The following is a 27130-nucleotide window of genomic DNA, read 5'->3' as shown; positions in this document are numbered from 1 at the left end:
GCGTTTTTGCACAGGGCCATCACTTCAATTATAGTCTGCACATTAAAAGATTTAAAAAACAGAACAAGGCATGAGTGACAAATGTCCTTCAAGTAAGGGCACCCGAAAAAAAGATGAAACACGTCTTCAGGTGAAGACTTACACATCGGGCACAATTTACAATGAAACAGATTCCAATTAGACAATATACTCATAGTGCAGAGGGTACCCAGGTGAAACTTGATGTAAAGGGTCCTCTCTGTGCGCACAGCGATCCGGGTAAGGTAATTTTCAAAGCTCAAAGATGTTTTGGATCTCATGTATTGAGCGGTAAGTGTTTTCTCATATGCTTGATCAAGTAAATCTACTAGGGCCCAATCCCAATACGTGTTCTTCACAGCATTGATGCTTGTGTCATCAATAATCTTAGGTCTGTGCCATAAGTGGCCCATCCCTATCAGCTTTAAGGTTGTTTTTATATGAACCAGGGCCAGGATTTGCTGTAATTGGCCCCTAGGACGTCAATCAGTGCCCTTTTAGACAGATAATTAATCTTTGACACATAATCTAAGCCATAGAAGTACAGGTTTGATCCTTATGGTATAGATGATGCCCAGTAGGCCTAGTTCAGGTTTAAAGGCTTTATTAGGTGCTCCCTGGGGCAATGATAAAAGATTCTAAGGAATTTATTTTCACTTGTGACCAAGCCAACAGTGCTCGAATATCCCCAGAGTTCTGCCCGTACAGGACAGCCGATATAGCCTTTGCTCAGTATACTTCAAGAGCCGGTTCGATAACTTTACCCTCATATTTTTTGGAGAAGTTCAGTGTTACTCCAGAGCTTCGCTTCAGTGTTAAATCAGATTTAACCAACTAGTTGCTCCAGGATTATTTGCTGTTAAAACACACACCCAGGTAATCGAGATGAGATACCTGCTCGATTTGAACATCAGTTAGATTAATATTAATGATTGGGGCACTTTCCAATTGCAGACCATTGCCTTAGTTATGGCTTCATTTATTATTAGTTATTTTCTTCTGTAAAGTTCGAGAAGTATGTTAAGCGATATTTTGAGGCCAAAGGGAGAGGTGGAAAGAAGAACTGCATCATCGGCAAAGAGAAGGATGCTAAGCTTTACACAACAATAGGGCACCTACAGAAGGATTGAGGTGTGTAACCGCAATATCGTTAATAAAGAGGGAAAATAGTAAGGGGGCCATGACACAGCCATGGCACACACTTTTAGTGACCGGAAAAGCGTTTGTTAATTGTCCTGCTCGGTCCCATCTTACTGATGCAACATTCTCTCTATAGAGGGACTTGGCGTATAACAGACCCTAAAGGATTTCCTAGTTAACTAGGGATGACCACAATAAATCACAATTTATGTTGTAGAATGCTGTACAGAGGTCCATGAACGGTAAATAAAGAGAAGCATGTTTTTGTATAACGTACTTTTGTATGGACCCAGCCCTTTTTGAAATACTGCCTGGGCGTGGGATCAAATGCTATTTTCAAGAGCCCACTAGCTAAGCTTTTAGCTTTTTTCCAGGATTTTAGCATATGTTTTCCCTAAGCAATCGAGGAGTGATATGGGGTGATAATTGGCAGGGTCGTTATGGTCTCCCTTTTTGAAAATAGGGATGATTTCAGCATTTCTCCAGGATGAGGGGGGAGTAGCTTTGGGGACAATAGAATTAAACATCACTGTCAGCATTAGGAGCCATACAGTAGCTTCAGGTTTAAATAAATCAATCGGCAATGCATCTGGACCCGGCACCTTGCCTGAGGATTACAGACTTAGAGCTAGTTCAACTTCTTCCAGATGATGGAAGGGGACCTGAACAGTAGAAAAACCAGTTAAAGCTATATTATTTAATGACAAATTAAAACGAACAATTATAATTATTGCAGAGCTTTTGGAAGTGTGTATACCAAATATTTTCTGGAAGGAGCATAATCAGCAGCAAAGGAACCTTTCTGTTCCCATGGGTAACTATTTTCCAGAATGCTGAATAGTCGGGGTCACTGACCACCTGCTTGACATCATTCCAAATTTGGTCAATTTGCCAGCAACCAGGTCAGAGTTTACATCTCTATTTGTCTTTAGGACGGTAAGAAGTTCAGCTGTTGCCTTCCTACAATCCTTGTCATACCAGGATTGCGACAGGTAACAATTGGGTTTCAGATTTTAACTGGGGCGACTAATAGCTGGATTGACACAAATCACTAACCGTTCATAAGAAAATAAACCATCCATGTTAGTAATTGGATCGTTTGACAGATACTCACCCAACCAGGGGCAAATTCGGCAGAATATCTCAGTGGAAAAGAGAGTCAGCGTTAGAAGGGGACCATCTGTGTTTCCGTTGGCTAATGGTGGAACAAATGCCTGCTCTAGCGGCCATACAGTCACTGTTCCATATGCCACTATTCAATGTCGAGATTAGAGAATCATGGTCGCTTTCGTCCCTTTGAATGACAGAGAGATTTTTCAGTAAACCCCAATTAGGAAGACCTATTGAGCAAAGATCTATATGCCTAGATTTATTACCAGATCTTTATGTCGGTGAGGTGGGAATATCCCCTCAAATGCTCCCATTATGACAGCAAAAGCATTTTTAAGCAAACAGGGTCCACAAGATGGTAGAATGCCCATGGCGAGTCTTGGTAGTTTGGATTCCGATTTTGGGAATACCTCAACGATTATCCTCATCATCTAATATCCCCCCAAGACAATTTATGGGTTCGAACTAGGCAATGAAATCAACAGGGAGAAGTATTGCGACCCTGGTAGCACCGTTACCTTGGCTTTGAAAAACATCAATCCAGGATTCTAAGGATTGAATAGCAGCTAAAGAAGTAACACAATGACACGGTCTGATATAGACATTGAAACGTATTAATAAGAAGTTATCGGGTAAAACCAGTTTAACAATTTGAATGTCAGGGTTGTTAGAGTTTATCTGTACAATTCTTGTATTAAGTTCTATATTAACCCAGGTAGGAAGACCTCTACTAGGACATAATCTGCCACCTTTGGAAGTTGTGATATTAATAAAAACAGGAATAACCCGATCTAGGTACAAGTACAGATACCCATGTATCTTTGAGATCTATCATGTAGTTGTGTTCCAAAAAGAGACCAAAACTGGATTTTAGTATCTTAGATGTCAGTGCAGCTATATCCCAAGATAACATTTTCAAAGGACTGACTCCCATTGGGTTGCCCTCTGAGGAAGTCGGAGGACAGCCATGTAGAACAGGGGGTAGTCATGGTCAGATCTGTAGATTTGATCTTTGGGCTTGTACTAATTGTTGGGGTAAAGAATTCTTGCTCACCGATGTACAAGAATTGAAATCGGGTAAAAATAATGTCGCTAGAATTAATAAACTGAAAGCCACGCAACTGGATCATCAAATCTCGAGGTGGCATAGATCTAAAACCAAGCAGAGTTTTGTCATTAGCCAAAGAACTAGAGGACACATCAAAGTTCTATCACATCAAAGGTGTCATCATTTGCAATGTGTATTCTTTTGACCTGGTGGATATCATAATGGATGACTGATAAGCAACCAGGCGTGTGTCTGAACCAGTGGGTACATTTGTTAATTAAGGTGTTGTTATTTTTAAACAAAACGTTCTTTATTGTGGTACTTCTGTCATGTACATTACCTTATTTCTACCAAAAGGAAGACGTAGGCCACCACTAGTTGTAGGATGTGAAAGGGAATACACAGGGGAATGCCTGAAGGTCTAGGGAGACCAATAGAGCGTGGCTGAAATGGCTTGCCTTTCAACAAGAAAATCGGTCAGCTCGGAAACTTGAATATACCTGAAAGCAATGGTTTTAGTGAAGAATCTTGGAGGCCTGTCTGTGGCTCAGAGATTCCAGATAGGGACAACTGATTGGCAGATGGTTTGCTGTTAATTACAGCCAAAACAGTTGTTTGGTTAGTAGCATCTAGGTCCAATACAGGAGGTGTACATGCAGAAGAAAGAGGATTGCATGTAAGAGTGCTATCTAGTTTTTGTAAGTGGGCAATGTTAAGTAAGTCGATATCCTTACGTAACAGGATATCTACTTCAGATAACGATAGTAAATCTGATTTAAGCTGAGTAAGAACAAGTGAGAGAGAAGCACAAAATGTACACAAATGCAAAACCGGTGCTGATTATGAAAGGCCATGACTGTCATGATGCCTACCTCTAAGGAGCCAGGCCGGGCCCAGCAACCCCAGAGGCAGACATCATTTTCCCCAGGGAAGTCTCAGCGGGCCCAAGTTGGGGCCCTTTGAACTCAGTCCTGGCGCCTTAGGCGCCAGGCTCATAGCGGACCCCAGTCCTGGCGCCTTAGGCGCCAGGCTCATAGAAGAGGATATGTGTTTAAGTGCTTGGGTGCACACTTATCTGATGCAGACCTTGCTGCTTCATCCAGGCCCTCTTGAGGCCTGAATGGGACTACTTAACCTGTAGGACTACTTCACCACCCGGGTGTGGTCGGGGAAGGATACATACCTGATTGGTGGAAGGATACATACCAGGAACTTCTTCCAAGGCTATTTAAACCCCACCCGAACAGCCACACATGCTTCGCGTTGTTCTGCACCTAGCAGCTGGACGCTCACCGTGTCAGCTCCAGCATCCTGACTTCAGCCACGCCTGCCAGCACCCTGGAACACCTGCAAGGGGAGAAAGGAAGAGAATAGGAGAAGAAAAGCCCTTACCTGCTAAATCTGCATCCCGGAGTCATTTCTCCAACGGCCCTGAAAAGGAAGACATCCTTTTAAAGGCATTTCGTTTCGATCGCTGCAGCGCTGCATTTTACTCACCTTTGCAAGGCGCTTCCATCTTCAGCAGCGATTTTCCGGATTCAGCTACGCCCCGGCGCCTAGAGGAAAAAAGACAAGAACAAAGGTGAGAGGGAGAAAAGGAATAAGGAAAGCTCAGTTTCCTTTTAAGTCTTACCTGTTGGATTATTCCCACTGCATTTCGGGTCCTGCCGCTTCCTGGCATCTCCGGACCCCGGCCCCTATGGGGAAAAAAGACAAAGACATTGAATGAGCGAATGCAAAGACATTACCTGAGCGCTCATCCAGAACTGTTTCACTTCGGGTCGGCGCCATATCTCTGGCACTCCGAACCCCGGCCCCTAAGGGAAAAAAGACATAAGCATTAGCGCTTGCTGCAATTAGACAACGAACATTATTATTAAGCTTGAACTTTTGAACAGAACTTTTACAGCTCCTTACCTGAACAGTCAAGCTTACCTGAACTCCCATCAATCCTCAATCCAGTGAAGTAACTGGGTTTCAACGCGCCCCTGCATCAGAAGCAGGAGGGAGAGCTCATCCTTCCAAACCCTAATGTGAGGCTTCACGGGGAATCGTGGAGGAGGTATCGTGGAGGGTTGGAAGGGAGTGGGAGGCTTGAGCATTGTTCCACAGTTGGTAATACTCCCTTTTCACGCACAGGAGGGTATCCAACGAGCCAGGGAAGCCAGAATAGAGGGGCCCTTCCTGTCCATCTTCAGAGTTCTGCGCCTTCGACGCCGCGCCTCCGTGGGAACCAGGTGAGCGTTACAGAACGCGAAGCCTTACCACAATTTCCCACCTGGGCGCTATGGAGACTTCCGAGACAGATCAGCTGGCCCATCTTTTAGGGGAATTACGGGCAGAAGTGCACTCAGCCCGCCAGGAGACTAATGCTCTCAGAAGGGAACTAATCCTATCCAAGGAAAGAACTGATGATCTGGCCAAAAGGTTATTGCAGGGCCAGGCAGAGCACACTCATTTACCTGTTTCCGGAGATATTTCTACAACAATGGGTTCGAATAACCTGGTACAAATCAATCTACCTGGACACATGCCTTTGGCCCCGCCGGAACGTTTTGCGGAGGATCCCAAGAAATATGCCGTTTTTATGAACCAATGCCGTTTACACTTTTTATGCAGGCCCGGGGCCTTCTCCAACGACCAGACCAAAGTAGCCTTTGTACTATCTTACCTCAGTGGCTGTGCTGCCGATTGGTCTATTCCATTGGTAAATCAGGATGATCCCATTCTCCGGGATTTCCAGGGCTTCCAGGCCAGCATGGAAAGATTGTTCGCTCGACACTCGCAGGGACAGGCCCTTGACAACGAACTGCTATCCTTACGACAAGGTAATCAGGATCTTTTGTCCTATATCGCCACCTTTAATAGACTAGTTGTGGAAACCGGATGGCCTGAAAATAAAAGGATCACATTGTTTCATCGAGGCCTGCGCGGAGAGCTTAAAGATGTTATAGCTCAGATAGTAGATCCACCCCATGCCTGCGCAGACTACATAGACTTAGTGGTTCAACTTGATCACAGACTTCAAAATAGAAAAGCAGATCGGCTCAAGTATGAAACCAGAGTACCTATCAAGACCCACGTTAACTCCAAGAGTACTGACGTTTCCGGACCTATGCAAATTGGCAGTGTTAAAGGACCATTAACGCAGAAGGAACGAGAGAGAAGGCGACAAATGCAACTTTGTCTGTATTGCAGAACTTCCGGTCACTTTCTTCAAAGTTGTCCAGATAAACCACCCAAAAAGGTGGTTGGAGCCACTGATAACGAGTTATTGACACCTGGTTCGGGAAACGACCTAGCCCGACAAGCGTAGGGGTCCGCTTGCCGAGCTTGAAAACAAACTCTTTTACCTCGCATTTTGTCATGCCAATGGTGTTTGTGAACCCAAAACAGCCTCAGCAGTTATATGCTATAAAAGCATACATAGACAGTGGAGCTATTGGAAATTACATAGACCGTGAATTGGCTTCCAGGATTAAGCTTCCTCTCCACCCGAAAGTAACCCAAGATGTAATTACTACAGTTGATGGAACCGAAATAGCCTCAGGGCCTGTAACGCATTCCACAGTTGAAATCACTCTGGTGGGTCAGGACGGACATCGGGAAGCAATCGTGTTTGATGTGATCAAGGCCCCACAATTTCAAGTACTTCTTGGAATCCCTTGGTTAGAAACACATAATCCGAGAATAGACTGGCGAGCAAAGAAGATAACTTTTCCTGATTGTGAACCAACCTGTTACCCAAGGAATCCAGCTATGGGTCTAGCCTCTGTAACTTCCACCCCTGTACAGCTACCATCTGAATACCAAGAATTCCAAGACGTTTTTCAGAAAGAGCAGGCTAACACCTTACCTCCCCATCGATCTTACGATTGCCAAATCGACTTGGTACCCAATGCACAACTACCTTGTAGTAGGATTTATGCTCTTACTGAACCTGAGAACCTGCATTTGCGCCAGTATTTGGATCAATACCTAGCCAATGGTTTCATTCGCCCATCAAAGTCACCAGTCTCTTCCGCTTTGTTCTTCGTACCTAAAAAGGAAGGAGACCTTAGGGCCTGTATTGACTACCGCGCCCTAAATCAGATAACGATTAAGAATCGTTACCCTTTGCCCCTGATACCTGAGCTCATCGACCAAATAAAAGATGCTCGTGTGTACACCAAGCTAGATCTCCGAGGAGCTTACCACCTGGTACGTATAAAAGAGGGCGACGAGTGGAAGACTGCATTCCGCACCAAATTTGGGCTCTTCGAATATCAAGTAATGCCCTTCGGTTTGTGCAACGCACCTGCCGCCTTTCAGTACTTCATGAATGATGTTCTTCGGGAATTTATCGATGTTTGTGTCTGTGTCATCGTTTATATTGACGACATCCTGGTGTATTCCTCCTCAGAATCTGATCACAGAATCCATGTTAGGGCAGTTCTTGAGAAATTGCGCCAGCACAAATTATTTGCCAAGCTCGAAAAATGTGTTTTTCATACCACAGAAGTGGAGTTTCTCGGATTCATCCTGACACATCAAGGAATCCGAATGGACTCGCGGAAAGTGGACGCCATTCTCAAATGGCCATCTCCTAGCTCTGTGAAGGGAGTGCAAAGCATGCTTGGCTTTGCCAATTTCTATCGAAGGTTCATCCCGGAATTTTCTCGAACTGTTCAACCCATCACAGCTCTCCTAAAGAAAAATAAACGCTTTGAATGGCCTCTTGAGGCTGAACAAGCCTTTCAGGACCTGAAAACCAAATTCACTTCTGCACCTGTATTGAAGCACCCGCGCCCAGATCTCCCTTACATCGTGGAAACCGATGCATCCAGTTAGGCCATGGGAGCTGTCCTGTCGCAAAGAGACCCAGAAACTAACCAACTACACCCTGTAGCCTTTTGGTCCAGAAAATTCTCTCCACCTGAACTCAATTACGCAATTACCGACAAAGAACTACTGGCTATTAAATCAGCTTTCAAGGCTTGGCGTCACTATCTTCTCGGTGCAAGACACACCATCACCGTAATTACGGACCACAGAAATTTGCAGTATTTAAAGACGGCCAAAGCTCAATCTTCGCTACAACTCTGATGGGCTTTATTCTTTGCAGAATTTGATTTTGTAATTACCTATCGCCCTGGCTGCAAGAATGGTAAGGCAGATGCCTTATCCCGGATAGGCATGGAAGAACCCAATTCGAGTTTAGAACCTGTGCCAATCATACCGGAACAAAGAATTCTGGGCTTGACTTCATTGCAAACCATTGAGGACATCCAAGCTCAAGTAAAACAGCTTTTTGACTCTTCTGCCTTACTGGAATGGAGTCAAAAGGGTCCTCACTACACCGTTAAGGATGATTTACCCTACTTCCAAGAGCGGTTATTTCTGCCAAGTAAAGAATTGCAGGAACTTGTCATTACCCGTCATCATGAATCATTAATGGAAGGACACCCCGGTATCGCGAAAACAGAAGAAAAGATCAAACGCCACTTCTGGTGGCCTTCTTGGAGAAAAGACATAAAGTCATTTGTGTTGTCTTGCGGAATCTGTGCCCAAAATAAGAGTCAAAAGAAAAGGCCAGCCGGCCTACTTCAACCTTTGGACATTCCACCAGCACCTTGGCACACCTTGTCAATGGACTTTATAACTGACCTGCCTCCTTGTGGTTGTTACAACACGATTCTCGTAATAGTGGATCTATTCTCCAAAATGGCCCATTTTATCCCTTTAAAAGGATTGCCGTCAGCTTCCACCTTGGCCAAGGAATTTATGGAAAATATAGTGCGGTTACATGGTTTCCCTTCCATATTAGTCTCAGACCGTGGAAGTCAATTTATCTCCCACTTTTGGAAGAAATGTTGCCAACTAGCACAAATAGACGTGCGGTCATCCACCAGCCACCACCCCCAGACCGACGGACAAACCGAGAGAACCAATCAGACTCTCGAGCAATATCTGCGGTGCATGTTACACCAATCCGAGTTGAATTGGAAGGACATCCTTTGGATTGCAGAATATGCATACAACAATTCAGTGCATTCTGGAACCGGACAGGCTCCTTTTTATACCCTGTATGGTCACCATCCTCGGACCTCTGACCTAGATCCACCTCTGACCCTGGAGATGCCTGCAGTAAATCACCTACATTCCACAATAACCCAAGCCTTCAAAGAAGCTACAACCCACTTACAGCAAGCCAAGAAAAAGTATAAAGAAAACGCTGATTTGCACCGAAGTAAAACTCCTCCTTACCAAGTAGGAGATCAGGTATGGCTAGCAACTAAACATCTACCCCTCAAGAGTCAGCGAACTTTTAATCCCAGATTCATTGGGCCTTACCCCATCAAAGCTATTATCAACCCAGTGGCCTTTAAACTCGATTTACCATCCAACATGCGGATTCATCCCGTTTTTCACGCATCTCTTCTAAAACCAGTACAACCTGGAACCAGACTGTCTGAGCCCCCAGGCCCTGTCCAAATTGATGGAGAATTAGAATTCGAAGTGAAAGACATTTTAGATTCCAAGATAGTTAAGTCGAAACTCTTCTATCTTGTTGATTGGAAAGGATATGGACCTCAGGAAAGATCTTGGGAACCCAGTAACTATGTTCACGCACCACGATTAATTCAAAGATTCCATCGAAGATTCCCGCACAAACCAAAACCCCCCAAGGAAAATACCTTGGGAGGGGCCTTGAGGGGGGGTACTGTCATGATGCCTACCTCTAAGGAGCCAGGCCGGGCCCAGCAACCCCAGAGGCAGACATCATTTTCCCCAGGGAAGTCTCAGCGGGCCCAAGTCGGGGCCCTTTGGACTCAGTCCTGGCACCTTAGGCGCCAGGCTCATAGCGGACCCCAGTCCTGGCGCCTTAGGCGCCAGGCTCATAGAAGAGGATATGTGTTTAAGTGCTTGGGTGCACACTTACCTGATGCAGGCCTTGCTGCTTCATCCAGGCCCTCTTGAGGCCTGAATGGGACTACTTAACCTTTAGGACTACTTCACCACCCGGGTGTGGTCGGGGAAGGATACATACCTGATTGGTGGAAGGATACATACCAGGAACTTCTTCCAAGGCTATTTAAACCCCACCCGAACAGCCACACATGCTTCGTGTTGTTCTGCACCTAGCAGCTTGACGCTCACCGTGTCAGCTCCAGCATCCTGACTTCAGCCACGCCTGCCAGCACCCTGGAACACCTGCAAGGGGAGAAAGGAAGAGAATAGGAGAAGAAAAGCCCTTACCTGCTAAATCTGCATCCCGGAGTCATTTCTCCAACGGCCCTGAAAAGGAAGACATCCTTTTAAAGGCATTTCGTTTCGATCGCTGTAGCGCTGCATTTTACTCACCTTTGCAAGGCGCTTCCATCTTCAGCAGCGATCTTCCGGATTCAGCTATGCCCCGGCGCCTAGAGGAAAAAAGACAAGAACAAAGGTGAGAGGGAGAAAAGGAATAAGGAAAGCTCAGTTTCCTTTTAAGTCTTACCTGTTGGATTATTCCCACTGCATTTCGGGTCCTGCCGCTTCCTGGCATCTCCGGACCCCAGCCCCTATGGGGAAAAAAGACAAAGACATTGAATGAGCGAATGCAAAGACATTACCTGAGCGCTCATCCAGAACTGTTTCACTTCGGGTCGGCGCCATATCTCCGGCACTCCGAACCCCGGCCCCTAAGGGGAAAAAGACATAAGCATTAGCGCTTGCTGCAATTAGACAACGAACATTATTATTAAGCTTGAACTTTTGAACAGAACTTTTACAGCGCCTTACCTGAACAGTCAAGCTTACCTGAACTCCCATCAATCCTCAATCCAGTGAAGTAACTGGGTTTCAACGCGCCCCTGCATCAGAAGCAGGAGGGAGAGCTCATCCTTCCAAACCCTAAGGTGAGGCTTCACGGGGAATCGTAGAGGAGGTATCGTGGATGGTTGGAAGGGAGTGGGAGGCTTGAGCATTGTTCCACAGTTGGTAATACTCCCTTTTCACGCACAGGAGGGTATCCAACGAGCCAGGGAAGCCAGAATAGAGGGGCCCTTCCTGTCCATCTTCAGAGTTCTGCGCCTTCGACGCCGCGCCTCCGTGGGAACCAGGTGAGCATTACAATGACCTCCAAAGATGGCAGTAATAACCTAACTAGTAAATTGGAGGTAGTGGGTTTGGTTCCTATACTGAGTTCAGGAGGTTCCTGCTCTACTAAATGTGTCAGGGGATCGAAGATATTAGAGCGGGGATCAGTGGATCGATAACAAAATTAGTATCGTCTTGGACATGGTTAGCTTAGTCCTTGCCCAAATTGTTGCCTTGATTAGTAAGAACAGGTGAAGCTAGATGGCTCGACGAATGAACTGCACATGACATGGAGAAAAGCTTACCTCCCTCTTGATTAACAGGATGCTGGACTTCCGTGAGGAAATCATCTCTCACGGCGGGAAGCTTCTTACCTCCCTTAAGAGACTTAAAGGGTAAATTCATCTGATCAAGGTTTGTGTTTGGGCCCAGGTAGCTTTGAGCAGGGGATCGGGCAATGGGAACATTAACAGGAGAAATGGGTTTGTGGTCAGATGGTATACCTGTTGATTTCCTACTGGGAGGTTTGGGCAGCATGTTTTCCATAGCAGCCTTTGATGCTGTGGTACGGTTAGTGTCATGTATATCATATAGAAGGAGCTCAATCTCGTTAATTAAGATGACTGTCTGAGCCCCCAGGCCCTGTCCAAATTGATGGAGAATTAGAATTCGAAGTGAAAGACATTTTAGATTCCAAGATAGTTAAGTCGAAACTCTTCTATCTTGTTGATTGGAAAGCATATGGACCTCAGGAAAGATCTTGGGAACCCAGTAACTATGTTCACGCACCACGATTAATTCAAAGATTCCATCGAAGATTCCCGCACAAACCAAAACCCCCCAAGGAAAAGACCTTGGGAGGGGCCTTGAGGGGGGGTACTGTCATGATGCCTACCTCTAAGGAGCCAGGCCGGGCCCAGCAACCCCAGAGGAAGACATCATTTTCCCCAGGGAAGTCTCAGCGGGCCCAAGTCGGGGCCCTTTGGACTCAGTCCTGGCACCTTAGGCGCCAGGCTCATAGCGGACCCCCGTCCTGGCGCCTTAGGCGCCAGGCTCATAGAAGAGGATATGTGTTTAAGTGCTTGGGTGCACACTTACCTGATGCAGGCCTTGCTGCTTCATCCAGGCCCTCTTGAGGCCTGAATGGGACTACTTAACCTTTAGGACTACTTCACCACCCGGGTGTGGTCGGGGAAGGATACATACCTGATTGGTGGAAGGATACATACCAGGAACTTCTTCCAAGGCTATTTAAACCCCACCCGAACAGCCACACATGCTTCGCGTTGTTCTGCACTTAGCAGCTGGACGCTCACCGTGTCAGCTCCAGCATCCTGACTTCAGCCACGCCTGCCAGCACCCTGGAACACCTGCAAGGGGAGAAAGAAAGAGAATAGGAGAAGAAAAGCCCTTACCTGCTAAATCTGCATCCCGGAGTCATTTCTCCAACGGCCCTGAAAAGGAAGACATCCTTTTAAAGGCATTTCGTTTCGATCGCTGTAGCGCTGCATTTTACTCACCTTTGCAAGGCGCTTCCATCTTCAGCAGCGATCTTCCGGATTCAGCTATGCCCCGCCGCCTAGAGGAAAAAAGACAAGAACAAAGGTGAGAGGGAGAAAAGGAATAAGGAAAGCTCAGTTTCCTTTTAAGTCTTACCTGTTGGATTATTCCCACTGCATTTCGGGTCCTGCCGCTTCCTGGCATCTCCGGACCCCAGCCCCTATGGGGAAAAAAAGACAAAGACATTGAATGAGCGAATGCAAAGACATTACCTGAGCGCTCATCCAGAACTGTTTCACTTCGGGTCGGCGCCATATCTCCGGCACTCCGAACCCCGGCCCCTAAGGGGAAAAAGACATAAGCATTAGCGCTTGCTGCAATTAGACAACGAACATTATTATTAAGCTTGAACTTTTGAACAGAACTTTTACAGCGCCTTACCTGAACAGTCAAGCTTACCTGAACTCCCATCAATCCTCAATCCAGTGAAGTAACTGGGTTTCAACGCGCCCCTGCATCAGAAGCAGGAGGGAGAGCTCATCCTTCCAAACCCTAAGGTGAGGCTTCACGGGGAATCGTAGAGGAGGTATCGTGGAGGGTGTGAAGGGAGTGGGAGGCTTGAGCATTGTTCCACAGTTGGTAATACTCCCTTTTCACGCACAGGAGGGTATCCAACGAGCCAGGGAAGCCAGAATAGAGGGGCCCTTCCTGTCCATCTTCAGAGTTCTGCGCCTTCGACGCCGCGCCTCTGTGGGAACCAGGTGAGCATTACAATGACCTCCAAAGATGGCAGTAATAACCTAACTAGTAAATTGGAGGTAGTGGGTTTGGTTCCTATACTGAGTTCAGGAGGTTCCTGCTCTACTAAATGTGTCAGGGGATCGAAGATATTAGAGCGGGGATCAGTGGATCGATAACAAAATTAGTATCGTCTTGGACATGGTTAGCTTAGTCCTTGCCCAAATTGTTGCCTTGATTAGTAAGAACAGGTGAAGCTAGATGGCTCGACGAATGAACTGCACATGACGTGGAGAAAAGCTTACCTACCTCTTGATTAACAGGATGCTGGACTTCCGTGAGGAAATCTTCTCTCACGGCGGGAAGCTTCTTACCTCCCTTAAGAGACTTAAAGGGTAAATTCATCTGATCAAGGTTTATGTTTGGGCCCAGGTAGCTTTGAGCAGGGGATCGGGCAATGGGAACATTAACAGGAGAAATGGGTTTGTGGTCAGATGGTATACCTGTTGATTTCCTACTGGGAGGTTTGGGCAGCATGTTTTCCATAGAAGCCTTTGATGCTGTGGTACGGTTAGTGTCATGTATATCATATAGAAGGAGCTCAATCTCGTTAATTAGGATGTTAGCATTGTTTATTGGACCATTAATTTGGCAGATTTCCTAGATTTAGTAGGAGGAGAGACTTGTGAAGGTGCTTTCCTTTTAGACATGTTTATAAAAAGTTAGTTAAAAGCAAAGAAAGCTCACATGAATAACACTTCAAGATCAACAACAACTTGTTGGCAAAGTGCTAAAAAAGTGCTGAAAACCTGTGGTGCATAAGATCAAAAAGTGTGGGTAGGTTATCACACAATTCTTACAATTATTAGTACTATAATGTACAAAGTTAAAAGACAGCGGAGGTATAAATAATATTTAAAATAAGCTAAAACCCAAGGAAATAAATTTAAAAATTGGATAGACCTCGGTGTAGCAAACTAGTGTATAGTCTAATAAAGTGCAAAAGTACTGGAAGTCTAATAAATATTCGTGCAATTAATACAGGAAAAATAATCACAAAAAACCTTTAAATAAATAATTCATAATATTGATAAAACATACATAATACCTAACAACTAGGCTTAGGAATATGCAGCAGCAGGAAGCATAAGTACAGGGAGAAAGGCCAAAGGGAAAGTACACAGAAAAAAGCAACAGAGGCAAAGAGGGACATGCCTGAATTACTAAAGAGGCTTAACTCAAGTCCGTCTTCCTCCATGATGTGGTGAGGATTGCTCTGAGCTGGGATCATGGAGTAATGGATGGAACAAGGGGTTCTCGCTCTCTCTCTCTCTCTCTCTCTCTCTCTCTTTCTCTCTCTCTCTCTCTCTCTCTCTCTATCTCTTTCACACACACACACACACACACACACACACAGAGTACGCACACACATGAACAAAGAGCAGGTCAGTGCAACTGACTTTTTGCACATTCAGTGTTGCATGCACCAGTTCCAGAAGACCTGTTCTATTGCCTTGGATGGTACAAGGGCTATGTGTGTGTGCGCAGTCAAGAACAGTACAACATCCACCATGTTAGGGAACCCCATTATGGCATAAAACATATAAGTTACTCACTGCAGTGACTAACGTACTCCTAGTCTATAGTCCCCTTTCCTCCATACTGTATGGGCGTCCCTACCAGAAAAAATTGTCTTTCCCTTTAAATTTAGATGTGCAGGGGGGTGCGGCCCTGGGAGCAGGCTCTCCCCTGACTCCCCCCACTGGTGCCACTCATCAGTCCCCTTTGACGCGTCGAGAATATTATGATTGCCTAATGACACTGAGGGGGAGGATGGTGGGACATATGGAGGAAAGGGGACTATGGACTAGGAGTATGTTAGTCACTATGGCGAGTTATTTATAACTACTCCTACGTCCTGTCCCCTTTCCTCCATACTGTATGGGTGATTACAACTGAATGCAGCCTTGGGGAGGAAAGATCTTCAAAATTGCCTTGCCAAATGCTGCATCCAACCTGCCTCATTGATGGCCATCACCATCCACCTTGCTATGGAAGCCTTGGAGGCTTGACAGTACGGAAGCTCTTTGTCCTGTCCAGATAAAATCTTAGAGCACGCCTGACATCCAGACAGTGCAATACCTTCTGCGCCTCATCCTTTGGATCCGCAAAGAATGTTGGAAGAACAATCTCCTTGTTAAGGTGAAAGGCGGAAACGACCGAAGGGAGAAAGGCGGGATGTGTCCTAAGCACCACCTTGACCCAGTGAAAAGTGGTATAGGGCTCGAAAGCCACAGGGCCTGAATTTAACTGATCCGCTACGCTGATGTAAGGCCATCCAGTAGGGTAGTCTTACTAGTAACCAGCCTGATGTCTGCTGATGCCATAGGTTCGAAGGGTTTGTGTGCCAGGGCGCCCAGCACCACGTTAAGGTCCCAGACCGGATGTGGAGATTTGACATGAGGATATAATCTGTTCAGACCCAACAAGTGCCTTTTTATCACCGGATTGGAGGAGGAGAAGATGTCATCTCCGGAGATTTTGTAGGCCCCAATGGTCACCAGATACATACGGCAGGTGTCTACCTGTACACCTGAGTGAGCCAGCTGTGCAGAGAAGGATAACACATCATTCAGTGAGCATGTCAGCAGATCAATCTTGTTTGTCTTGGCCCAGTGACAGAACCTTGTCCAGTTGTTCCTGTATTGACTCCTGGTGGAGTCGCTTCTTGCCCCTTGTATGATAGCTAGGTTATACTGTGACAAGTGTAGATACTTCAGGGTGACCTGTTCAGGAGCCAAGCTGCCAGGGCTAACTTCTGCAGAACGGGATGAACCACTGTGCCCCCCTGCTGGGGGATTAAGAGGGCTGGACCCAGCGGGAGGTGTACCAGAGGCACTTCATTTTGTGAACACTTCTTTCTTTCATGAACACTAACCCTCATTATGTATGTTTAGCTGTAAGGATTGGCAATAGTTTTTTTTTAATATAGGCCCTTTTATTTTTTATTTTTTTAACACTTTATTTATAATTTCCACAAAATACACTACAACCATGCATTAATTCCGAAGAATAAATGATTACAGTAAAACTACAAAATAAAATAAATAAATATGCAATACTAAAGCAAAGTAAAGAACCAACATATTAATTCTAAATCTAAATACCAAACTTAGATTCTCTAAAGTACCATGAAACAACACAAACCAACAATACAACAAGATAAATCAGGACAAAGGACAATACATAAAACACACTCCCACATCCCAACCCCCATTATTTGATGAATAAACACATAAAACTCACTAGGACTGCATTATTATTATTTGATGGTCGTAGCTTGCTCCTATCTGTAGATTTAGGTTTAGATCGGCGTTTATCACACCATTGCTAAAGTTTAATAAACACCCTTGAAATGTGGTCACTTGTGCCCGTCTAACTGTTGATACCATGCCTTCCTTACACACCCCAGAAGTTACTTAACCATGGTAACGTTCTTTCGATTAGATGTTCCTCCCATGTATTGCTCATCTGTGCGGCCCTGCTTGGAACCTGAAGCAGATCTGACATCTGGCTCAAAAACTGAGGCCACTGTTTCTGAGGGCCCACTGGAGGGATCTCATCCCCAAGGCGAGCCTCTGACACCAGACAAATACAGGATGCCATGAGGCCAAGCAACTCAAAACGTTGAGGCTGGAAGATGCTGGTCATTCTTGAATTTGGTCACCATCTGCAGAATGTGTTGAGCCCTCAACTCAGGTGGTGAGGCTTTCCCTGAGGAAGCATCCAGGACTGATCCGTGTACTGGAGCTTTTGAGATGGTATCATGTGGGACTTCTTGAAAATGAGGGAGAAGTCAAGTCTGTGGAGAGATTGGCAGGGTACGCTGAGATGTTCCAGGACTTGTTTGGGAGAATGGGCCCAAATAAGCCGATCGTCCAGGTAGGGGTAGACATAAATCCCCCCTCTCCTGAGACTCACTGCAACCACCGCCATCAACTTGGTGATAACCTTCAGGGCAGAGCACAGCCTGAATGGCAAACCCCAAAATAATTAGATAATGAGAACCGTCAACGGTGAACCTCAGGTACTTTCTGTGCTTGTGATAGATAGGCACATAAAAAAGTAAGCATTGTGAAGGTCCAATGACACCATCCAATCCTGAAGCTGAAGGGCCTCAAGGATCTGAGGAAGGGTAACCATTTGTAATGTGTCCTTCCTTAGGAACTTGTTCAAGTATCTCAAGTCCAAAATGGGTCTCAATCCTCCATACTTTTTGGGAATCAAAAAGTAAGGGGAGTACCACCCTTTGTTCCCCTGCAAGAGGAACAGATGCAGAGTTTTGTACAAGTGGCTCCGCGGTGGATGATCCCAAGGCCTTCTTACAAAAGGGAGGCAGTAACCCTGGGCTACTGTTTCCAAAGCCCAAGCATCTGAAGTAATACCTCCCATTCTTGCAGATGCTGAGAGTGTCTGACTCCCACCGGGGTATTGTGGATTACGGCCTCACAGAGGTTTTGAGGCGACTGAAGCAGTGGCTGAGAATAAAGAAGCTGTTGCTTGGACAGACATGGCACCTCTTCCTCATCCACCACGAGGACATTTCCTTTGACCTCTTTGACTGGCCAGTCCTCTTGCTCTTCCAAATGAGGAGTAGTAACAAAAGGAATTACCCCTCCAAGCCGGTCGACTGGGATGCAAAGGATGTGGATGTCTGATGGCGGCGCCGAGTGACTTGGCTGCTGCGTTTCAGTTCTGCAGTTTTTCTAGACTCTCGTCAGACTTACTACCAAACAGTTGTGTGCTATCAAAGGGCATGTTGAGAAGTCTAGACTAAACATAAGGTGCAAAACCAGACTTCCCCAACCACGCGAACCTGTGTATAACAGTGCTCGCCGCCATGGTTCTGCTAATGCTGTCAGCAGAGTCCAAACCTGATTGGAGAGACTCACGCTTTGCTTCCTTCCTGTCCTTCACAATGCAATGTTAAGAAAGCCTTCTCTCTCCTCTCCCTCGGGAATATGTTCAGCCTCCATAGAAATACAATCCCACAAGGTGTAAGAAAATTTTGCAAAGGCACATGTGGCCTTGACTGACTACAAAGCCATACTCCCAGCTGAAAATACCTTCTTTGCCATAGCATCAACACGCTTGTCATCCCTGTATGGTAGTATTGTGGGATATGCTGCCTGCTCAGAGGTAGATGTTGCAGCTTGGACTACCAAGCTTTCCGGTGTCGGATGTCTGAATAGATGATCAGGGTCACTGCTCGAAGGTCTATACTTCTTGGTAAGATTTGTGTTTACAGCCGGGCTTGTCTCCGGCACTTCCCAATTAGCTTTCAACCTCTTCTGAAGGGCTATAGAAAGTCAACACAGGGTCTTTTTGAGGACCTTTGTCTAAAATGTCTGTGAGGTAATCTTGCTCAAAAGGTGGAGCTGCTCTGCCCCATACCAGAAACTCTGTCACTTTGCTCATAAATTTCCATGTTCTGCTGGATCAGGCTTTCCGAAGTCTAACTCTGGTGAAGAGTCATGGCCACTTGCAGATTGTAATTATCAAACAGATCCCTCGTTCTTGACTCCTCTGAGATGAGGGTGTCAGGGACATTGGATGTGCCATACTCCAACCCAATGTGTTGTGTCATGATCAGAGGGCTCATGTTCTTTGAAAATAATCAAAGACAGGGACTTGAAAAATTCCTTCTTAGAAAGAGGTTTTTGAAACGTTTTTTCAATTTCCCTCAAAGGCATCGACTTCGACAATATCGGCGTCGAGGGCTTTGACGTTGTCACTGTCAATGGAATCCTCAAAGGACTCAACACATGACCCACAGCGGACTTCGACAGACGGGGGCTGGGCCTGTAGTTGACTTGAAGGCTTGAGGACTCTCGATGGGTCAAAGGCTTCTTACCCGAGCTCGGGGGCACACAGGTTTTAGCCTTGCTCTTCTCCTTGTCAGCCTTAGAAAGCGCAATAGGATCATGGCTCTTTGCCTTATCTCTCGAGGGGGCCGAGGCTGCCTGCTCGAAAATCTTTAGCATCTCTTGCCTAAAAGCCGCCCACTCAGCTGGAGTCGCTGACTTACTTGGGCAGGCTACCCTGCGTTCAGGTGAGAAGTCCGATGATGAGTACGGGATCTGTGACACCTTTTCTTCTTTTTTTGAAGAAGACGAGGAATGGTGAGAACCACTTTGTGACCTGGAGCGTTTCTTTGATCATTTCATCTGCAGAGAGTCATCTCTCGACTCATCCGAAGAATGCCTTTTTGATAGAGTCCTCGATGTGGATTTTAGAGGGGGCCTACGTGCCGTGGGTCCGTCATCGATGAGCAAGATCTGCAGTCAGCCGATCAGTGGTCGACGCTAAGACACCACAAACAGACCTGATGTGGGTCGGTTATCGACATCTTAGCACCACAGTCGTTACCCTTCTTGAACCAGGTCTTCGGGGTAGAAGAAGAAGATGATTAGGCCATCAAAAAGTTATGACACTGTTTCGTGCAAACCCAGACATGCCGTATCCAAAGCGTAAGCTATCACGGAAAAACAGAACTGAAGTAACGGTCGCAGTGCATGCTATTTATACCTTCGATGACATCAACTCGAGACGGAGGCCCTCGAGGGACATCTGGTCGACCACGATGATGCAGAGCGCCATCTGCCAAAAGAGAATGTCAGAAGCAGCTGACGCTGGAAGGGAAGATATCTAAAGATAGGTAATACGTGGGAGGACACAATCCACTTGAAAATGCTATTGTGCCATAACTTAGGTGAATAACTACAGTGGTGATGACTAACTATAATAGATATGTATGTCATTAGCCTTTTTCCGACTACAGTTATTTTCATAAATCCTGTTCCTGCTCATTTACAACTACAGAAATGCATAGAAACCGAACTTCCAAACGGTAGACATTAGTACCCTGGACATTTTTTCAGTTCTCTCTGTGAACCCAAAACTGCAAATATGAACACTCTTTGGATACTCAGTGCTTCAAAAGATTATGCTAGCTGAAAACACACACGTTTTAGCATCTGTTGAAGTTTGTCCAACACTTAAGCACCCGTGATGGCAAAGTATGCATGGAGGGTAGCAGGGGTGAAGTCCTAAAAATTCAAGTGGGGGGACTCATCAGCAAATGAATGAGATGTGACGTTACCAGAAATTATCATATGAAGGTGAAATATGCACATTTAATTAAATTGGCTTTGCGTAAACACCCAAATTGCACAGGGCGAATGGCATTTGCCTTTCATAAAATAAATACACACAAAACCAAGAGAGGATATTTTCTTCTAATAGTGTTTTTGAAAACGTTAAAAGGTGTGCATGTTTTAAACTCCAAGAACCAATACAAATGTTTTCCCTGGGAATTGCAGTACTGGAATGGGACATTTCACCTTTAGTTGTTTGTTATTCTTCATCAGGTTATTTAGTGCAGTGTTGAAGGAAGTATCCGGCCTACAAATCCGATGACGCAGTTTGATCCTCGAGGTCAGCTTTAATTCATAAATTCAAAGAGGACATTCAATGTTCCTCATTTTAGCTGGGGGGACTGAGTCCACCCTCTGAATGAAGTGGGTGGACTCTGTCCCCCCGCGTGCACCCTCGACTTGAGCCCTGGAGGGTAGGTGCATGGGCAGGCTGAGAGGGCAGGGGGACTGAGAATTGCTTTTGTCAATGCGTCATGCCATGAGCAGTTGTGTCCTCCTGAAATAAACCTGCAGATACTACATCATTGCCATCATCACCATGGGAGGGTGCTGTGGTAGAGGTTTCAGTGCGAGTTAACATGGGAATTTTTGGACTAGTCAGACCATGCCTCTGTTTCATGTGCTTTTGAATTGCAGTGGTTCCCAAGGAGCAACCCTTCTTTGGTACACCCTGCTTCGCTGTAACCTTTCATAGTTTGCATCACAGTGTCTTCCTCCCACCCCCGGGGCCTTCCCTTCCAGAAAGCTAAAGTGGCCCCAGGTCCCTCAAAAGGTTGGCACTGTCTGGGCCCAGGATTTGGATGTCTCCTGACCAACCTGGAACCTGGAACTTGGCAAAGGACATTTGTGCATGTCTTTCTCCATAGTTAAGGGCAGGCAGAGAGCGCTCACCTTTTCATCATCCTTAGTCATCACCTAGGGGACCACCTCTGTCTTCTCCACCTGTTTCTAAAGAATCTCCTGCAGCACCATGACCCACTATTGTCCATCTCCAGGCTGCCCATACCTCTGCCATGCCATCTTTCTGCTGACTCCCCACCACCTCCTCTCCAACTCCAATGTCATTAAGACCCTGTCCAGCATTCTGAAGTATATCCGCAGCTATGATGCCCTCTTTCTGCATCAAGAGAGTTAGGTCCTTCCAATCGTCCTCAGAAATCTTGCTAGTTCCTTCCACCAACTCTCGGAGAAGTAATACCTGCCTCGCAGCCTCTAAAGTGCTAGTCTCTATCACCTTCCCCTCAGTCATCTCCTCCTTCTTTGGCAGAGCCAACTCCCCCTTTGTCATCCCTGCCACCTCCGTCTCCTTCCCATGGCAGCGGCAAACTCTACACTGCAGCCCTGCCTCCTCTTCTGTTCAGATGCCATCCCCTAATGACTCTTCCAACTCATGCTCTACTGTGGTTTGAGCATGCCCTCTCCCAGAATCTCCGGTAGGCAAACGAAACACTGTGGCCATTGTAACAGAGGGAACTTCCAAGAAACCTCAGTATTCAGAATCGACATGACAGTACCCATCAGATTGTCACCCTTACCAGGTGCAGGTATGTCCAGGAATCTCAGATGCAATGCTCCAGCATTTGCACTCTGGCCTGGTGATCCATGACATGGCACCCTCTGGAACATATGATGGGAAGATTGTGCTTCCTCCAAACCTTTCACCCACAAATCAATGCAATCAATTCTGTTTGTGGCCAAGCCTGTTGATTTGAGTTTAACACTCATGGACTCCAGCTACAACAAAATCTGTGTGAACTTGGTTTCGATATTGTGCATCGATCTTTGCATGTCACAAAGAGAGTCCAGCACTGAAGAGTCTCTGGAGGATTCTCACCATGCCCTCCGTTGGCAGTCTTGAGGTTCCCCCTTCATTACGCTTCTACCACAGAGAGCTGGGGTTACAAAATAGGTATCTCTCTTATGCTTGCCTTTAGGCACTTCACAAGACATACTTAACCAATAACAGCCAATCCGAGTCATCTAGGAGTAAATCCCCAGACCCGAAGCAGAACTGGGTTTATCTAACTGTTGGACCTCTGATATCGGGCTTCAGATCAACAGTGGTGTTCATTTCAGTACCTTCCAACAATTAGGGGATCCAAGAGTCTCTTTGCACTGACTTTGGCCTTCATGTCTCTCTCCCCCCTTTTTTCTGTGCTGCAGGCACTCCCAGCGATAGGATGGAACCCACTGGTGACAGCACTCCACAGGAGTCGGAGGGTAAGTCGCTGCCTCTGTACTCTTTGGTGCCACTCTTCTGGATGCTGTTTATCTCAGTGCTGCAGAAAGGAAGACAGTGCTAAGTAAGGCTGCACCTCCAGATTCCGGCGCTATTATGCATCCTCCAGTTTCAGAGTGGAGGAGGCAGCCATCTATTTCAGTATGAGGCACTGCCACCCCGACCTCCAATCGAAAACGCGCACCTTGCCTCTGTTTCCTGACACTGTAAACAGCCCTGACATTATTTAATGACATTTCTAATCAAATACTAGCTTTGTGGTGCAAGCAAGCTACCTAATCCAGACCATTCAGTTTCCAAATCAAACACACAAATGTCTTGTATTTGATCAGCGTAATTTCCAATTCGAACTATATTGCAGCTATAAAAGGTACTGACACTCTGTAGATTCATAGATAAGGAGGCCAAGATGTCATGTGCTGTTTTGGAGGCCTGACATGTAACACAGACAGTACTTTGAATGCAGAAAGGTGCACACTGCACAAAATGTTGTGGAATACTGCATTTTGTTTGGTCAGCCCTCTATGGAAGTAGTGGCAATAGTTGGCCATTAGTGCCCTGCACCACCAATCAGCTATACATTAAAAAAATGCATTTTGGAAAGTACTCACCGGATTGTCTTTTATTACACAAGAGGTCCATCCAGGAAGTATGTCCTCTTCTAGGCTTGACCACGTGAATGAATTTCCAAATATGTCACCATGCATGCAGTCAAAACAAAGCTCGGCCTGGTACCCATTATTCAGCAACAACCTCAGCATGACCTCGTCTTTCAAGGCATACTGAATTGCGCTGGGGAAATGCGTATCGTTCACGCGCATGAAGTAGCAGTTAACGTTGGCTCTGTGGGACAGAAGCAACCTCACAATTTCGTGGCTCCCGGATCTCACGGCCACGAGGAGACAATTGAGCGGATCTCGGTTTGGGTCTGCACCAGCCTTGAGCAACACCTCTGTGCAGCGAATGTCATTGTTGGAAACGGCAAAGAAGAGCGCGCTCTTCCTCTCGTCGTCATAGTTTTCCGACATGTGGTCTGCCAGAAGGTCATTGACATCGAAGCCATTCTCGATGAGCAGCTCCAGGCACTGCACGTTCTGTCCATCGGCCGCGCAGTGCACTGGGCTTATTCCGCTTTTCTTGACCGCATGTTTTGATGTTGCAGGAATAAGAAACTTCAGGGCCCTGGAAAAACAAATCACATTTAAATCGCTAACATGTACTGTTCATGGGCAAATACAATGTGTTCGAAAGTTGGACAATACTGTTTATTCTGTAACAATTTTTTTCTCTAGCTAAAAGACAAATACCATTTGTTCTTTATTAGTCATGGCTGTACCTATCTATCTATCTATCTATCTATCTATCTATCTATCTATCTATCTATCCATCCATCTGCCCGTCTATCTATCTATCTATCTATCTATCTATCTATCTATCTATCTATCTATCTATCTATCTATCTATCTATCTATCTATCTATCCATCCATCTGCCCGTCTATCTATCTATCTATCTATCTATCTATCTATCTATCTATCTATCTATCTATCTATCTATCTATCTATCTATCTATCTATCTATCTATCTATCTATCTATCTATCCATCCATCTGCCCATCTATCTATCTATCTATCTATCTATCTATCTATCTATCTATCTATCTATCTATCTATCTATCTATCTATCTATCTATCTATCTATCTATCTATCTATCTATCTATCTATCCATCCATCTGCCCGTCTATCTATCTATCTATCTATCTATCTATCTATCTATCTATCTATCTATCTATCTATCTATCTATCTGTCTGTCTGTCTGTCTGTCTATCTATCTATCTATCTATCTATCTATCTATCTATCTATCTATCTATCTATCTATCTATCCATTCGCAGTCAATAGTCTTTTATAAAGTCTGACAACGCTGAAGGGAAACTAAGTGCCATGTGGGATGGCAGCATCAATGCTGTTTGCGTAAAATATGCATCCATTTTTGGATGAAAAATAGACATTGGGGGTCATTACGACCCAGGCGGTAGAGTGATAACGGAGCCGGTAGAGCTGCCGGCGCCGTTATCACTCTACCGCCTCATTACGAGTTCTGCTCACGGGTGCCGGACAGCACGTGTGGTCTGGCCAGAAGTGCATATCGGCACCTGTGTGCAGACCAGGATGCTAACAACGGACCCGTCATTAACGGGTCTGTTGTTAGCATCCTCCCCATTCCCATTGAGCCGTATGGGGGCTCCAATGGGAATGGGGATGTACCGGGTCCGGGTCCCGAGAATGGGAATTACCGGGCCCGCTAAAGTCGGCAAGGCCGGGTAATTCCCTATTTTTGGGACCCGGTACCCAGTTTGGGGGTAGCCATGCCGGTAAGAACGGCATGGCTACATCCAAACTCCTAATGAGGCCCATTGTGTTTGGTGCTGCTTCCAGGAAGATCCTCTGCAGTTTCTCTGCTCTTACTCAGAAACATTGTTCTCCTAGTCTAACCCACTTAACCTGTGTATTTGCCTTTTCATTAGCGTGGAGTGCACCCCTAAAGTGTTCTATGAAGGAGGGTGGGCACTTTAAAAATAGATTCTGTAGTTCACAGGCAATTAGCAAAGACTTATTAGAGCAGGCATAATGTTACAGCATCATGTTTGTTAGTCCCACTTATGAGTGCTGAGTTCTGAAGCCCCAGGAGGTGCTGTAAGAGTTTTTGATCAATCTGTTCAAGAAGAGAGTTACAGCGCTCTAATTTGCCGCAATAACTTTGGAGACGGGTGTGGTGTTTCAAAGGTAGAAAAGGATGGATATTTCCCCAAAACGTAAGATGAAGGCTCGATGAACTGATCACTGAATGCATGTGCTCAGGGCAGGGTCCAAAATAACACCTAAAGGTTAGACTCACCTGGAATGTTTTATCTAAGGGGATATGGATAACTGAGAAAGGATATTACCCCGTTCTTGGTGGGTTAACACCAATAAGAATTCGGCTTTTATGGAAACAAGTTAGCACCCTGGATGGCAGGAAACAAAGCAAGAGCATCTAATCTTCTCCTGGTTCCTGAACAGCCAAGACAATGGGCCTCATTACGAGTTTGGAGGTAGCCATGCCCTTAATAAGGTCATGATTGCCTCCAAACTCGGGTCTGGGTCCATGGTCCCTGAATGGGGAAATACCGGGCCATTCCGACTTTGGAGGGCCCGGTATTACCCCATTCAGGGAACCCGGACCCGAACCTTCCCCATTCCCATTCGAGCCCCCATAGGGCTCAATGGGGAGGGAGCTAACAACGGGCCTGTTAATAACTGGCCCGTTGTAAGCTCCCTAGTCCCCTCGCGGGACCGCAAAGGACGTCTGATCTGACCAGACGTCCAGAGCGGGTCCCGCAAGGGAACCTCGTAATAGGGCGGAATGGGTTTAATGGTGCTGGCACCTTTACCGGCGCCGTTAAACCCATTCCACCCGCCTTGTAATGAGGCCCAATATATGTTCAGATCAGCCCTCTAGCTTGAGAGCAACATGTCTGTCATTGGCACAGTTCGGAAATGGCACCCCTTTGTAGACTATGGATCATCAAGGAGTTGAATATAAATATTAATACCATGTTATTTATGCAACATCGCTGGGCCGATAGGGGCAGACTAACATTTCTGAATATTTCATCCAAAATGGACAGGTTTTCTGGCAGTAGTCCTGCTGTGTTGTAAGTGGTCAGTGGCACGGCATGTATCCCATGGAGATAGTATATCCTAAACCGTTTGGTAGGATAATGTAAGTGATGCATGTTAAAACAATATGTTGATCTCTTGTGTAATTGTCTGCCAGCCTTCCAAGGTAATTTTATGTCTCGCAAAAGTGTTGATGTCGCTTCCATAGAAGTTGTCCTCGTTTTGGTAATTATATCAGCCAAGGTTTATTTTCCAATGTAATCAGTAGCACTTGCCCCAAACCACAGACGTCCTCGATGGAACTCATTAGAATCAAGCTTCTTAAACAATAATTGTCACAGAGAATTGGAAGATACATATAAACCTTCAATACACAGAACAAAAAATGATCCATTAG

General features: G+C 45.8%; 1 protein-coding gene across 3 annotated transcripts in view; it reads right to left on the bottom strand.

Annotated features, from left to right (window-relative positions):
- The window catches only part of ASB15 (ankyrin repeat and SOCS box containing 15), a 465607-nt gene that overhangs the window by 177672 nt on the left and 260805 nt on the right, over positions 1-27130 (bottom strand). For 2 of the 3 annotated variants that reach the window (XM_069629105.1, XM_069629106.1), the window contains exon 8: positions 23683-24253. In XM_069629105.1, coding sequence (XP_069485206.1) covers positions 23683-24253 — 571 coding nt within the window. Of the gene's footprint in view, positions 1-22075; positions 23112-23682; positions 24254-27130 lie in introns of those variants that run through there. The other variant, XM_069629107.1, reaches the window with a different exon arrangement.

Source organism: Ambystoma mexicanum, chromosome 12, assembly GCF_040938575.1.
Source record: "Ambystoma mexicanum isolate Mex_15411 chromosome 12, UKY_AmexF1_1, whole genome shotgun sequence".
Lineage (NCBI taxonomy): Eukaryota > Metazoa > Chordata > Amphibia > Caudata > Ambystomatidae > Ambystoma > Ambystoma mexicanum.
Note: the sequence above shows the minus strand (reverse complement) of the source record. Positions and strands in the feature narration are given on the sequence as shown.